Source organism: Hyperolius riggenbachi, chromosome 1 (genome assembly GCF_040937935.1).
Source record: "Hyperolius riggenbachi isolate aHypRig1 chromosome 1, aHypRig1.pri, whole genome shotgun sequence".
NCBI classification, from domain to species: Eukaryota; Metazoa; Chordata; class Amphibia; order Anura; family Hyperoliidae; genus Hyperolius; species Hyperolius riggenbachi.
Genome location: NC_090646.1, coordinates 89,259,020 through 89,275,645, shown reverse-complemented (window position 1 = coordinate 89,275,645; position 16,626 = coordinate 89,259,020). Strand labels below are relative to the sequence as shown.

The following is a 16,626-nucleotide window of genomic DNA, read 5'->3' as shown; positions in this document are numbered from 1 at the left end:
TGATCTTTCAATAAAAAGACAAATGCCACACTCACTCACCTGATAATGCCCCCCTCTCCTCTGTGTCACTGTCACTGTCCACCGCATCATTCATCTTCTCCAGCACAGCCAGAGATTGGCCATAGTGAGTCAGCTCCTCCTCTTCATTCAGGTTGTAGATTGTCTTCTTATCAACATGTTTCTAGAAGAAACAAAACCAAATATCATTCAGATACTCTAAATATCCAACATGTATCCCCTAGTATATTACTCGCCTAGTAAAATGGCCACAGGTGGAAATGCCGAATGGAAAACAGATATGCTTAAAGTGAACCAGAGACGAAGCACCCTCATGTATTTTACCATATATATCAGTGGGTACATTAGAGTAAACACCTACCCTGCTCTCCATCATCATTCACTGCTCAGCCTGCTTGTTATCAGCCCTGATAAAATCCCTATGTATTGAGGATTATGGATGGGCACACCACCACTTCTCAGTTGGGTGCTTGATATTATGCTATAGGCATACCAAAGTAATGGTCTCTGGTTTCCTTTAAGAATGAAAGAGGATAGCTAGACAGCCAGGCAATGTGCATTTTTTAAAATGAAAACAAACATGTCAGCTTCCATATCCCTCTCATCTCGGCTTCACTTTAAAGCCTGGCAGCAGGAGAATACGACACAAGCAGGGCCGGATTTGTACTTTTTACCGCCCAAAGCCAACTATCACCAGCTTCCCCCGGAGCAAAAGCATCCTAAACCAACCCCCCCCAACACAGCAGGGATTATAGTGTAAGCTCCTCTGAAGGCAGTTAGTGAAGTGATGGCAGGAGTTACATTATAAGCTCCTCTGAGGACAGTTAGTGACATGATAGCAGAGATTCGACTGTAAGCTCCTTGGTGAGTGGGACATTCGGTGAGTGACAGGCAGCGCAGAGATCACTGTAAGTGCCCATTCACTGCCCCTTCATCCCCTGAATGCCAGATCCGGCTGTTGGTAGCCGCCCACCGCTATGTGCAAACTATGTGTAGCAGGACAGGTGTTCGGCAGGCTAACTGCTACTGTCACCCACAGCCTGCCCCTTGCTTTCCTGGTGCCCAAGGCAACGGCATTTGGGGCCTTGCCTGAAATCCAGCCATGGACACAAGTGTGCTTCATTAGGTTCATATAATTCTGGTAGCATTGTACATATGCCTTCCTCTTACCTGTCTCTCCAGAGCAAATCTCTTCATCATCTTCTCCTCAGGAGTCAGTTTTGTATCATATTCCCCAAAGCGCTTATCCGTGAACATACTGGACTTCCCCCTCTGCTGGTATTCCTTCAGAAGGGTTTCCTTGCGCTGTAAGAATCAAACATTAAGTTGTTTAATATATTTACATAGTACGGTGATATTCTGTTAACAGAGAACAATAAAAAAAATTTGCATACACAAATCAATTAAAGTTTAATCGATCTGTGTCATAAATGGAAAAGATATGGCAATAAAACACACAGCATCAATATACTGCTGATTAGGTTGAGGGCAATTCAGATTAAAACACAGCAAAAATGGTTATGTGTGAAGTTTTCTGACATGACTGATCAAGGTCCTTTTGAATATATAATATTGATCACTTTTGGAGGATCAAATAAAAAATACTAAAAAAAAAATCAATTTGATGTTGATTCATTGAAAGAATGAAATCAATTGGTTGACTGGACAGAAAAATTGACCTGTGTAGGCCAGGCTAAAACAACCATTCTATCATGTTGTAGTCCTTTATTTAGATCTGGTTAAGACCAAAAGATTGAGGCAATACAAAACGATGTATCCATAGATACTGTACTAGACCTTCCAATGCTTAGGGCAAGGTCAATGAGATGCAAATAGTTCTGTGTTGATGTAGGATTATGCAAATGTATGCAGCTTGAAAATGGACCAATTTCACATATATCTTTGGTTTGCACAGTTGATGCTACTTTTGGGAGATATTGACCTTTTTCATTGCAGAGTATCTATGCTATATCTCATGCTAAAATACCAGAGTTCTGGCTTTCTTGGGTAAACATGTGGAAAAGGCAGAGACAACCCCTTAAGCTCTTTAGCGGTAATCCCGAGTCAGGCTTGGGATGGAAATCCACAGCTCAGAGCGGTAATCCCGTGCCTGAGGGAGTTATATGCAGGAGCTGCTGCAGATCTCTCTGTGGTATGTTCTTTTTTTCTTGTTTTTAGGGTCTAAAAGCTTATGAAAAAAATTGCACGGCTTTTATGCTGGGAATACACGGTGCGTTTTTGCAGCTCGATTCTGCCGCCCGATCGATTACCCACTCGATTTTGCGCCCAATTCTCTTATCTTCCATTTGTGTTTATTTTTTCTCATTGTTCCCGATGCGAAATTGAGCGCGGAATCGATCAGGCAAGAGTTCGGACATGTCGGAGAGTATCAATCGAGCCATCTAAATGGCTCAAAAAACGTACAGTGTATTCCCAGCATTAGACCCTAAATCTGGAAATATTCATAATGCCAGGGAGGTTAAGCCTACTACACAAGATGCAATTTTCAGTCAGATTGATGGATCAATCTGATAATTTCCAACAGGAAATCAATTGCATTATTGATCGGGCGCAGTTTGGAAGTCTACATACAATGCAACTTACTATCAGATCAATCCATTGATCTGATGGAAAATTGCATCTTGTGTACTAGGAATACACTGTTCGTTTTTGAGCCATTAAGATGGCTCGATTGATAATTTCCGACGTGTCCGATCTCCCGCCCGTCAATTCCACGCTCAATTTTGCATAGGGAGAAATGGAAAAAGATTTTAAAAAACTAGCGAAAGATAAGCGAATCAAGCGCAGAATCGAGCGTGAAAAACGTACCGTGTATTACCAGCATTAGGCCTGGTTCACACACAGATCACAAAACGCAAGTGCCTAGCAACAAGGAAGTTCAGTGATCACGCTTTGCAATTATTACTCAAGAGAATGAGAATTGCATTGCTGCCAAAGGCTGCATGCAGCACGCTTGTGATTTATGCAAATTGCAGGTGCCGCAGTGAGAATGATCCCATAGGGATACATTTGTCACGACTCAAAAGCACCAGAGCATTAACCTTATGCTACGTACACACATGCGACAAGGATCGTTCGTTATGAACGACGAACAAACTTTTAATTGAAGAAAGAACGACCTAAGTAAAGTTAGTTGTAAAAGGTGTGTAACGATCTGATCGTTAAAACGAACGTTACAACAAATAAAGCAACGATTGCGCATAAAAATGAAAAGTTCCATGGAGAAATAGTGAAATGCACATGTCAAGCCTAGTACGAACGATCCTTTCCAACGATGTACTACTTTTGCAAACTATCGTCGTTGGGAAAAATCCGCCAAGCTAGATCATTCGTTTTGAACAATCTAGCTCGTCCGTCGTTAGACTTCATGGTCGTTAGCTGCTTTTTTGCAAACGATCGTCGTTTGAAATGATCGAGGAACGATTGTTTCAAACGACTATAGTCGCATTTGTGTACGCACCTTTAGTGTCTGAAGCAAGAGACCAACTCGCATCCCTATTTCGTACAAGGCAGGTGGCCAGGATTTTCTAATGTTCCATGAAAAAGCATTTATCCTGGTGGATCAAGTTCTTCTGGGGAAAAATGTTCCGATAGCATTAGTGTAATATTAGCACAAGCAACCTGCCTGTAATTTTGGAATTACTATATCAAGTTAGGTCCTTTTTCAGCACAGATGTGGTAAGATTGGACAATAAGCAGCTCGGAGGCGAAGTGGATAGCAGTTTCGCCTTGCAACACTGAGTCCCCAGTTTGAATCCCAGCCATGGAACTATCTGCACAGACTTTGGCCTCAATTCACTAAGATCATGCTGGAGATAATAAGGCAAGAGAAAACTTACCTCCACACAGTAAGAGAGTTATCTTAACTCTTTATTCCTTACGTTACCTCTTCTGTAGTTAATTTACCTCCTCTGTAGTTATTTTCAGCCTGTCTTTAACTCTGGAGTTATTTAAGGATTACAGAGTTAACTTAAAGACAGAAGAGTTAACTTTAGGTTTGCCTGAGGTAAAATGTTTCCTGAATACTACATGCCTTATCACCATGGTAACAACTCTAAAAGAGTTATTAAAGACAGGAGATAAGCTTAGTGAATTATGGCTTTTGTATGTTCTCTCCCGGTTTCCTCCAACAGTGATCAGTGCCACTGAGAAGATCATTGGGTCACCCCTGAACCTCCTCCATACATCTAGAATAAGGTCCAGAGCAAACAGGATTACCGTATCTTCTGGCGTATGAGACACCTGGGCGTATAAGATGACCCCCCCAACTTTTCCAGTTAAAATATAGAGTTTGGGATATACTCGCCGTATGAGACTACCCCTCTTCCAACACACACCAAATACAAAATAAATCATATACTTGTGCTATGTATGAACAGATACTGGTGCTGTACTGTATGTGGTACCCAGTATATAACAGTACACAGGCATTTGACTGGTTGGATTGGTCAGCTCTCCCTGTTTATCAGAGCGGTATGGAAGAATAGGTCGCGCTGTGCCCATAAAACACGCCTCTGTCGCCCTTCTGCAGTTGTATCCTATTTACCTCTTCTTTGCCTCTCAGATCTCGCACATATGCACCGCTTCACAACAGTCCTTAGCAGCGAGATCTGAGAGTCGGTAACAGGATAGGGCGTCTCACCCGGCGTATAAGACGACACCTGACTTTTCAGAGGTTCAAGGGTTAAAAAGTAGTCTTAGGCCTCGTTCACATCTACCTAACGCAGATGGCTGTGCGATCCGAACGCAGCGCATCCGATTGCACGCCATCTGTGCTGCTGATCCCATCCATCGACAGTGATGGGATCAGCTCTGCGCTTCCGGGCAAAATGCATGCAGCAGTACGCAAGCATTTCCCAGCGCATCGAACTGCTGCACAGTAGATGTGAACGGTAGAAGGGCAGTCTATGCCCTTCTGCCGTTCCGGCAGTATGCATGGTGTCAGCGTTGCGCAGCAGCACTTAAAAGCGCCCTAGATGTGACAGAGGCCTTATACGGCAGAAGATACAGTATACATGACCCCTCCCACCCTAGCAGTGGCTTCTTCAACCTCAGGCACATAAACGCTTTTTTTCTCCCAAGCAGTCCTCCTCCTCAACTCAAGTGGGGCTCCCCAACATATGAACGCATGCCCGTACGTTTGACTCTCACCTGTTGCACTGTACTATATGCTATGTCAAGTCATTGCACATTATGGATGTCATCTGCACAGTGTTTTTACTTGCAGTATCTGCCAAGTGCCGTGTGTACCACTAATTTCTCCAGGTTCAGCGCCCGCCACACTTTGCAAATGAAGTTGATGGTAGGGATTAGATTGTAAACTCCTCTGAGGGACAGCTAGTGACATAACTATGTACTATTTAAAGCGCTGCAGAAGATGACGCTATATAAATGCTAAATAATAATAATAATAATAATGCACTGGACAACTGTATAAGAAGCACAACTCTGGGCATATGATCAAACATGTGGACTTGAATGCAGGGAATGGATATGAAGCCCTCAGGTTAGTACAGAGCCAGAGCTTGCAGGAATTCAGAGGGCAATGCCAAGAGGTAAAATCCCATTTAGCATATATCAAACACATCTATAGGCAGACCTTCTTCATGGCTTTAGACTTGGACACCCCGGGCAGCCCAACATCATGCTTGGTGCTCTTCCTGCCCAGCACATCGAACTTCTGCTTGTTAATCTTTACTTCAAACGGGTTCCCCCGGACCTCGCTGCGGGCTTTCCCGACCCTCGCTGCGGCCATGGCCGGGGGCTTCTTCGCCTGCTGTTTATTTTTCTGCTTATGCTTCCCCATGGCAGGACAGGATAAGTTCGGAGCACACACGTGTATTCCCCTCCAACACCGGAAGAATCCTGCAGACAGCCAGACAGCTGGGGACGATCTGGCCCGTCTCATGACGTATTTCCACTCTCTATGGTAGAATCTCTGCAGTCAGCTGACTTTCCATAGCAACGGCAAGCGGCTTTTAAATCACATGACTTACTCTTGGAGTCGACCTGGAGACTTGCATGTGTTGCAGACAGTTCAGATCTCCCCTCTTTCCAAGGAACCTGAAGCGAGAGGCTGTCATATTTATTTCCTAATGTACCCAAAGGCCAGTGTTGCCAACTCATCCCTTTAATTACTGACACATCTAAGTTATACAGGTTCTGGGGCTATTTGCACATAATCAGTGCCTTAACTGCATCTACCTTGTCACAAAACCTGTATAATTCATATGTGTCAGTAATTAAAGGGATGAGTTGGCAACACTGCCAAAGGCAAATTTGGAGAATAATATCTCAGTAGAGCTAAATGTAATTTTGACTGTTTAAAAAAAATCAAATTCACATTTAGCATTGGTTTTTTTTCTTATAGAGGGCTTTTTGGTCTCTTTAAAGGGTTAATTTTAGCAAAAGAAAAAAAAGCAGTTTAACTTACCTGGGGCTTCTTGCTACTACAGGTGTCCCTTAGTATTAGGTAGCCAGAGGTACCCTCAGCATTGAGTAGCTAGAGGTGCCCACAACTGAAGGGCGATCTTGTCTCGGGAATGCAGAAAGTTAAGTGAGTAACCTCTCATTTACACTCTGCTCACTGCTCAGGACTCTGCATAGGGAAGGAGGGAGATGACAGGGGAGGGGAGTGAGCCGCTTTTCCGTCATCAGGCGCTTGAAGGCACGTGCCTACAGTGCCTTATGGTAAATCCGACCCTATGCACAGTAGCGATTTTCCCATACTGCACAAACACTGCCGTGCATGGGGATGTGGTGGTGAGGAGGGGTGTGGCCGGCCAGCTTTGAGGGGGTCACCGCTGCTGGCTGGAGGGTCTCAGAAGGGCAATGTGGGCACAGGATGACTCCAGGGGGTGAAAGAAGCCCCAGGTAAGTTAAACTGCTTTTCTTTTCTCTTTAGTTTCCTTTAAAGGTAACCTGAACTGAGTAAACTTATTTAAAATAAACACATGAAATAGCTGCAAATGAATATTACATACTAACCTCACCATCAGTCCCTGTCAGAAGCTCACCGTTCTTCTTACAGTGATCCCCTCCAGTTCTGACAAGATTTTGTCAGAACTGAAATATACCAGTTGCTGTCAGTTACAACTGAATGTGCAAGGTAATGTCCATATTTCCCTATGGGCCCATTTATACTTAGTTGGTGTGCGTTGGTACGTGTTTTTTTCCATAGCAGTGCATTGTGAAAAAGATTTCAGTTAAAACGCGTTTAAGTGTGAAAGGTGCCATAGGAAGACAATGGGCATTACTTTGAAAATCAGTTTTCTTTCAGTTATAAATAAGAACTGATTAACTGTGAACGGGGCCTATGGCTCAAGTGGGCGATATTACAGTTTAACAATGTGCTGACCAGCAAGCTGTTATGGGGTAATGGCCATTTTCAAAATGGAGGATGGAGAATTCCATCAATCACAGTGCACAAACAGTACACAGGAGAGGAGAAAGAGATTGACGAGTAGACTACACAGGAGGTAAGTATGACGTGTTTACGTTTATTCTGACTTTTAATTTTCAGTTCAGGTTCTCTTTAAAGTGTACCTGAGCCGAATATAAGGTACAAATTAAGAGAGGGAAGCCTCAGGATTCTATTGAGGCTTCCCTTGCTACTCCATTGTCCCCCATCGCTGAGTCCACACCCCCCCCCCCCCCCCCTTGCAGAAGATTAATGACAAGGGCGAACATACTGATGATCACAGGTGGGTCTCTGTACTTAAAGAGTAACTGTTAGCCCCCAAATTGAATTTTAAAACACTATTGCAATGTTTTATTTATTATATAAGTGAGCCAAAACGCCAATGCACAAGTTAAAAATCAATCTAATTTTGTTACTATCTAACCTTTTCCCCCAGCTCCGGACGCAAGCCGCGTATCAGATACTATAGCATGCAGAGCATGCCTATGTCTGGCCGACCCCCCTCTCCCCCCCAGGACCAGGTGCCAATATATTCTCCCCACCGCAGCTGACCGCTCTGACACGGAGACAGAGCGGCAGCACTTCCAGAGCAGCACCGCAGAGCAGCCAGCGCCGTGCATCTCTCACATGTGATTCTCTCACATGTGACTCGGCGGCGGCTGCTCTGCGGTGACGGTGCTGGAAGTGCTGCCGCTCTGTCTCCGTGTCAGAGCGGTCAGCTGCGGTGAGGAGAATATATTGGCACCTGGTCCTGGGGGGGGGGAGAGGGGGGTCGGCCAGACATAGGCATGCTCTGCATGCTATAGTATCTGATATGCGGCTTGCGTCCGGAGCTGGGGGAAAAGCTTAGATAGTAACAAAATTAGATTGATTTTTAACTTGTGCATTGGCGTTTTGGCTCACTTATATAATAAATAAAACATTGCAATAGTGTTTTAAAATTCAATTTGGGGGCTAACAGTTACTCTTTAAAGAGACACTGAAGCGAAAAAAAATTATGATATTATGATTTGTATGTGTAGTACAGCTAAGAAATAAAACATTAAAGGTGGCCATACACTGGCCCGATTTGCGGCAGTTTCGACAGCAGATTCGATCACTGGGATCGAATCTGCTGCCAATCGTTCGCGCAACACGCACCCGCCGATCCGATTTCCTCCCGAAATCGGATCGGTCCGTCGATCGCGCCGTGCGGGAAATTACCCTCGATCGCCCGCGGGTAGGGAGCGCGTCGCTAGCGGCGGCCGATCCGATCAGGTATACATTACCTGAGGCTGGCTCCCGGGCATCCCGTCCGTCACTGCTCCCGTCATGGCACCTCCGGCATCCTCGTATAACTTCCGCTGTCATGCCAGTGACAGCGGAAGTACAACTAGAGGGCGCTCTATTTGAACTTCCGCTGTCACTGGTGTGATAGCTTAAGTTCTATGCGGATGCCGGAGCCGGAGGTGCCACATGACGGGGACATCACGCCCAGGAGCCAGCCTCAGGTAATGTATACCGGCGGGGGGAGCGGCGGCAGCACCACCACAACAGATTGTGATCGGTTTCAGGCTGAAATCGATTCACAATCTGTTTGCAGGAAAGGCAGCCATACGATCCCTCTCTGATCAGATTCGATCAGATAGGGATCTGTCAGCTGGTCGATCTGATGGCACATCGACCAGTGTATGGCTGCCTTAAGATCAGATACATCAGTCTAATTGTTTCCAGTACAGGAAGAGTTGAGAAAACTCCAGTTGTTATCTCTATGCAAACAATCCATTAAGCTCTCCGACTAAGTTAGTGGTGGAGAGGGCTGTTATCTGACTTTTATTATCTCAACTGTTTCTGGACTATTTACTTTTCCTCTGCTAGAGGAGATGTCATTACTTCACAGACTGCTCTGAAAGACTCATTTTGAATGCTGAGTGTTGTGTAATCTGCACATATTAGAGAATGATGCAATGTTAGAAAAAACACTATATACCTGAAAATAAAAGTAAGAGAATATTTTCTTGGCTGCTAATCTTCTAGTAATTATTCATAGTACACAACCAATTCATTACATCATATTTTTTTTTCCGCTTCAGTGTCTCTTTAAATGTGGATTCAGAGATGCAACTGTGTTTGGTTGCCATGTGGAACTGAGTGTCAGAGGACATTGCGTTGTGCATAATGCCATTCATGGACATAAGCATTACATCACACAGGGAGCAAAGTCTAGGGGGCCTTCTGGTCTTCACCAGAACACCTCACAATGGATGATGAACCTCTGACCCCAGTGGCTGCTGAATTCTTGTTAAGGACTTCCAGTTCTCATGTTTGACCCACTGACAGTTCAGCAAGGACAGGCAACCCTGGACACTCAGGCAATCCCAGGTTGAAGTGAGCAGGATATCAGGAACAGTCAGACTCGGAGCACACTAAGCAGAACCGCCGTAAAACGCATGCGTTTTTGCACATAATCAAAGTCTACGGGCCGCATAAAATGCATATCTCTGCACTTTCAAAAACACACAACTTGCTGCATATTTCTGTAAAATGCATCTGAAACACAAATAATGTATTTCAATGCAGACGCGGATGTGCGTTTTTGATGATTGATGATTTAAAAAAAAAATAAAATATACTGTATCTATATTCATTGAAAAATGACAAATATTGATAAAACTAAAAACGCAAACACACAGAAAACACAATCTCGAAAACTCATGACTCACTGACACAAGAACCCTGAATGTAAACCTTTTCCCCACCTCGTCTCTTCCTTTAAATTATAAGCTTGCAAAGACAGGGTTCTTGTGAGGAAACGCGGAAAAGCCGCCGTCTCTCAAAGTGAGGTGGCTGTTTCCGCGTCCAGCAGGGCGTCACAACGCGGAAAAAACGCCGCATGCCGCTTAGGCAGAGCGGCGGAATCCGCATTGGGAACGGCGGAATCCGCATTGGGAACGGCGGAATCCGCATTGGAGGCGGCCCCCGCAAGCGGTTCACAAGATACAGTGCAAGACAGTACTGGTGTGGCTGGGACTGATAGTCCACCAAGATTCAGAGTGACACGCGCGCGCGCGCACAGAGGCTGAGTTTAAATAACAGCCAGAAGTGAGTCAGCTAACCAGGCTGGTCAGCTGACATTTTCCACAACTCTCATTGGTCCAGCAATTAGGGAGGTCCTGGAAAGGTCCTTGAGTATATACACTGCTGGCTGTTCATTTGCTCTTTGTCTGGCGTTGCGATCACATATGTGGGAGCACCCAGATCCGTAGTCAGATCCGCAAGTGTGCCGGGACATGCTGGAGCTGTAATCCTACACTTAGCTAGATTCTGTTGATAGCTAAAGTACTAGTTTGATTGTGATTATCTGTTATGACCTTTGCCTGCCTTGACTATCCCCTTGAACTCTGATCTTGTACCTCGATACTTCTGATACTCTGTTGCCGAACCCCGGCTTGTACCTAGACTCCGCTTCTGCCTCCTGATTCTGTACCTCGTTATATCTGATTCCCCGTTGCCGAACCCTGCCAGTACTTAGACTCCGCCTTTGCTTTCTGATATTGTACTGTATCTGTCCGTGTGTGTACTACCTGGCTTGTCCGACCTCGAGAACCGACCTTACCGTTAGAGGCGGTTCCTCGCTCTGTTAGTGACCGTTCCTCCTGAGTGTCACTTTCAGACAATCCTTCCTACTGTCAGTCTGACTCCTCCCGTCTTGGAGAGCTCAGGTCTGCGGAAGGAATCTGTGCAGTACTCCTCGCTGCACTGAGGCCTTGTCCTCTAAGTATTACTGTTACACCAAACACTACACTCTACTCAGGTGAACAGAGGTTATCTTGTATATCGGATTACCAGTGATACTGCAGATCACTTATAATCTGGTATACTTCGGTATTCCCAGTGATACTGCAGATCACCGGTAATCAGATCCTCTCTGTGCTTCACCGATCGTTACAGTTCTCTCTTTTTTATGTCCATACATTTTGTCCCCGCGACTTACTATACTGTCACCTACTGACTCTATTAATGTCCTATTGTCATGCATACCAATATCTGGATATTATGAACCCATTTGTTTCTCCTATTCTATAACACCATTGAGATGATGGCACTACAGTATACACATAAGCAATAATTACACCTTCTAATGAAACGTAGATTGTCAGTGTGTTGATACCAATTAATACACATACATATAGTTACTCCAAGAGAAGCAGTACTGTTTATTGCCTTTATTGAAAGAAAGTATGCACATAAAAAAAGAACAAAATAAGTAACAAAGCATAACAAACCCTGTATTTATAATCTCTTAATTTACCAACATTACTCATTTCCATCTACGATCAGTGGAGGTTTTCACATTAGCAGTGCAAGACAGTTTGATGGACCTAAATGCAAGCCATGTACAATCCTCCCAATGCACCTAAGGAAACCTTAAAGTGAACCTCCGGACTAAAAATCTACTCAGCAGAACTGAAAAAGGCTTGGTGTTTCTTTAACAGTTTCACAGCATCAGAACTTTGTTTTTCTTACCAAAGCATCATTTATAGCTGCATTTTTAGCTAAGCTCTACCCATCAAAGAAAAAAAGCCCGGGCTTTTTTTCCCTGATTCTGTGCCGAGCATGATGGGATTTCCTATGTTGTTATTCACGTTGCCTAGCAACTGGGAGAGGCGCTCAGGAGGACAGAGGACAGTTGGAACTGTGTCTCATGCTCCCTGTCACCTCCTTTCAACCAAAAAGATGGCTGCCCTCATGAAATCAAACATTTGCCTGTTCTTTTAAAACAGAGTGGGTAAGAGATTATATTACCTATCTATTTTAATTAACATAACTAATGTAACTTAAATAAAGTATGTTTGTTTAGGCTGGAGTTCCTCTTTAAATGAGGGGGAAAAAAATTGACTTTTAGGCAACTGAGGGTTGTTCCAGCCACCCGTAGTATCTGAGGTCACTTAGTGTCCTTTCCCTCCCCACATTGTGCCGCTGTCACTCACAGACTGCCCCGGGCTGTGCTCCCCCATCACTCATGCTCCCGTAGCTGGGATCTCTCAGCACATGTACTGTCTTTACAAACTGTGCATGCGCACAAAGCTCCCAGCGCAATAGAGGAGTGTGGTTGGAACAGCGCATGCACAGTAGTCTGTGATTACTTGGGCTGACAGCGGATCAACTGAGCGAACTGGAAGGACCCTGGGGAACTTCTAATACTTCTGGAGGCTGGAAGAAGCCCCCTGGTAAGTACTACTCAGCCCCCCCCCCAACACTTCCTTTAAGGGCCACATTGTGGCTTGAAACTCTGAGCTTCTTGGTTACTTGGTAGAGTAGTAACACTTAGTAACTTTTTAAGTCCTTGGCGCAAACTTCAGTACACTGGACTGCAGCCTGTATATTGCCTCTCTTGCTGAGCTCTCACATTATACCAGATGAGTAAAAATGAATTAGCACCACAGGAGTTATAAGTGGGGAGGCCAAGGAAAGACTGCAGTATTCACTGATGTGAGACAGAAAGTCTGGTATCTTAGGAATGATTTATGTCGCTGCCCCTGCCATGTAGCGCTTGGAGTATTCTGCTAAGATACATGTAAATGTTTTCAGTACAGTGTTAAGCCAAACCATGGTTTAGCTCTTTGGACTCTTTATACACACATGCCGTGAGTTCTGTTTGAGGTACTGAGTTAAGTAAAGTTACTCTGTGTAAGCTACTTACAATATTCTCATCTACGGACGCCAATATTTTACAAAGGTGCAACTTAACAACCTCCAGAAAACATTAACCGAAAGGGCAATTTTTTCCTGTGGACAGTTGGTTCACACTTCAAAGCCCAACTAATTCCAAAAATTGAACATGGCAAATTCTGAAAGCAATCGTGTTGATTTGTGTAAATTATAAGTTCTGAATTTGGAACTGAACTTGTCAAATTGCTGCGTTTGTGCACCTATCCATACAGGCTTCTTATTTCCTGTTAAGAAGAGATGAGGTCTTGTAGACACATGGGGTATATTCTGAAAAGAACAGTAAATTGAAGAGAATCTGTAAAAAACAAAACTTACCTCAGGAGGGGGAATCCTCTGGATCCTAAAGAGAGGCTTCCCCATCCGGCTCAGTCATCTAGGCACTGGCTCCCCTAGACATAGAGCAGCAATAATATTTCCGATTGCCGCTGTGCACATGTGCAGTTGCGGCTCTCTTCTCAGGCAGAAGTAGCCGAGCCCTCTATAGCACAGACGCATATGGCTTGCATCTTTCGGACCCTGAGCAGAAAGCCTCTACTGAGCATGTGCACAGCCCAACAAGGAGATCCTCGGGGGTCCCAGTGCTGGATCCCCTCTACTGAGGAGGAAGGGGGAAGCCTCTTAAGGATCCAGAGACCTCCCCCTCCCAAGGTAAGTTTACTGTTCTTTTTGCAAGTTTACTCCATGGTTTCTACTGTAATACTAGAATTCTATGAGATAAAGTCTAAGGTCTATTATTCTTTCTACAAGTCTGTCACAAGGTCACACCTGACTGTGAATTTGTGCCATGAAACAGGTATTCTGTCCATTAGTTTGCTTTCATACACTGTTTACACTAATTGCTATTAGATTGTTCCTTGTTGGCTTTAGTACTGCCAATTTGCTCTATGCATAAGGGCTTCTTAAAGTGACTCTGAAGTAAGAGGGATATTAAAGCTGACATTTATTTCCTTTTAAACTATGCCAATTACCATATTAACCTGCTGATCATGTGTCTCGAATATTTTCACTCACAGATTCAGAACAAGTATGAACATCAAGAGCGCTGATGAAGTCTGGCTATATTAGCCGCATGCTTGTTTCAGGTATGTGATGGACACTGCTGCCAAAAGGATCAGCAGGACTGCCAGGCAATTGGCATTCTTTACAAAGAAATACATTTGACAGCCTCTCTGTCCCTCTCACTACAGTGTGCCTTTTAACGGACAACTGTAGTGAGGGGGATATGGAGGCTGCCATATTTATTTCCTTTTAAACAATACCAGTAGCCCGATAGCACTGTTGGTCTATTTGGCTGCAGCAGTGTCTGAATAATACCAGAAACAAGCATGCAGCTAATCTTGTCAGATCTGACATTAATGTCAGAATCACCTGATCTGCTGCATGCTTGTTCAGGGTGTATGGCTGAAAGTATTAGATGCAGGTGATCAGCAGGACTGCCCGCCAACTGGTATTGCTTAAAAGGCAGTAAAGTTGACAGCCTATATCCCTCTCACTACAGCGTGCCTTTAAGCGATGCTTAAGGTTTTGCAGACTTGCAGTGACAGGCGGGATTGAGGTTCCTTACAAGTTATGGGCTTTGGGGTTATTATGGGGTATCCTGAGTAACATATTTGTGCCTAGTTTGGGCGAGAAGCTGAGATGCCGCCATGCGTACTCGAGGCACCATAAGGGGCGCAGCAGGTCTAAACTGTATTTGTTTTGGTTTTACTTCCGGCAAGCTGGCTAGCTGCAATTGGCTGAAATGCTGATTTAACAAGGCTAACCGTGGGCTGGCAATTGGATTTTGCAAGATGGGGTCATCTTGACATTTTATCTCCTGACGGACCAAAGGATCTGGGTTAAAAGGTTCTGAACAGGCATCCCACTTATCCAAGTCCTTGTTAGATGTGGGCTGGGGAGTTGTCTCTATCTGCTGGCACTGGGGGGGATCAGAAAGCTCCAATACTGAATCCTCCGTTCTTTTCCTGTCTTCTCCAAAGAGGTCTTGGTGGTTTTCGGGCTGAACCAATAAACCGTGTTTGTCCACAACAAAACTTTTCAAAGCCTTTTCTTTGCGCTTTGCTTGCAAGCTGTTCATTGTATGGAAATCTACAGGAAGGTGGGTAGTGGAGAGCTAAAAAAGATGATGGACAACAGTGTTCAGGTTACTCATCTCCTAAATCCAGGCACAAATAATTCACTAACATGCAGGCTTTAAGCTTCTCAGGTAGTGATGGTCATATCTAGGAGAACTCATGGAGAAGCATGTAATCAGCTAAGTCAGGTGATAGATATGTAAAGGTCCGTACACACGCCGGACTGGAGTCAACGACTGGTCCGTCGTCACCTCCCGCTGGGTGGGCATTCCAGCGACAGTCCGGCGTGTGTACAGTCTGTCTGCAGACTGATACGGCTGTTTCTGAGCGATCCGCCCGGCGGATCGCTCAGAAACAGCCGTATCAGTCCGCCGACAGACTGTACACACGCCGGACTGTCGCTGGAACGCCCACCCAGTGGGAGGTGACGACGGACCCGTCGTTGACTCCAGTCCAGCGTGTACACGGACCTTTAGTCTCCGATTTGCTGGTCATGATCATGAGTTAAAGCAGGGTGTGATCACAGCAAATCAGCTTTGCAAATCTATCAGCTGATCAAACAAATCACATGCTTCTCAATGAGTTCTAGACATGACCATCACCATTCTCAGGCAGTTCTGTATGTGTCTAAACAATTCAAAGATGCCTCTGCTGCTGTTTCTCCACCAATCTCCCTGCTGCTCCAATCACTGGGGACCACTTGTTATAGCTTCAGCCCCCACCCTCAATATTGAGCTCTGTGTTGAGAATCTATAAGTGAACAGCTGTGTGATGTGCACTGTTTAGAGCCCATATACAGAGGAAAAACATGGCCAAGTACAGGCAGGATTTATTTCATTATACCGTTCCCCCCCTCTGCCCTCAGATCTTTCCTTTCTTGCTTACCCCTTCAATACATCTGCTCTTACTTTTTCCCTACTCCCAGACCTATAATCCCTAGGTTTTCCCTCCCTATCCACCCTGATTCTAATGTTAAATGTGCTAATCTAATGATAAATGTTCTGTGCCTTGTCTGTAACACCTGGTGGTCTAAATTATATCTAGTTGCTACAGTAATGCACTATGTGGAGTTCTTTTTGTGTATAGATTGTGGATGTGCGCAGTGAACACTGTCTGTGATTGCTGATTTACCTCAGTCCATTTAAGCACGTCGTCGCTATCCTGTGTGTACACCTTGATATAGCCGTTCACCAGTGTATTGAAGTCTGCCATCATAGCACTCCTCATGGTCCTGTGCAGCGACAACACATAGAATGTCTCCAGGGCCAGTGCCTTCTGCAGAGAGTGTGGCATGGGGTGCAGCGACCAAAGCAGCTGATTATCCTGTTCAATGACATACAGTGTTACATTTACCGGGGAATATCCTGTTCAATGGCATAC

At 44.7% G+C, this 16,626-nt stretch overlaps 2 protein-coding genes across 2 annotated transcripts in view; both read right to left on the bottom strand.

The window, feature by feature from the left end:
- Window positions 1-5,927, bottom strand: part of NOP14 (NOP14 nucleolar protein) — a 56,062-nt gene extending 50,135 nt beyond the window's left edge. Inside the window, exons 1-3 of the mRNA XM_068276359.1 lie at window positions 5,639-5,927; window positions 1,189-1,323; window positions 40-181 (exon numbers count right to left, since the gene is read on the bottom strand). Coding sequence (XP_068132460.1) covers window positions 40-181; window positions 1,189-1,323; window positions 5,639-5,845 — 484 coding nt within the window. The 5' untranslated portion in view covers window positions 5,846-5,927. The remainder of the gene's footprint in view (window positions 1-39; window positions 182-1,188; window positions 1,324-5,638) is intronic.
- Window positions 5,928-11,657: 5,730 nt separating this feature from the next.
- The window catches only part of LOC137563644 (piRNA biogenesis protein EXD1-like), a 32,448-nt gene continuing 27,479 nt past the window's right edge, over window positions 11,658-16,626 (bottom strand). Inside the window, exons 6-7 of the mRNA XM_068276346.1 lie at window positions 16,378-16,569; window positions 11,658-15,284 (exon numbers count right to left, since the gene is read on the bottom strand). Coding sequence (XP_068132447.1) covers window positions 14,757-15,284; window positions 16,378-16,569 — 720 coding nt within the window. The 3' untranslated portion in view covers window positions 11,658-14,756. The remainder of the gene's footprint in view (window positions 15,285-16,377; window positions 16,570-16,626) is intronic.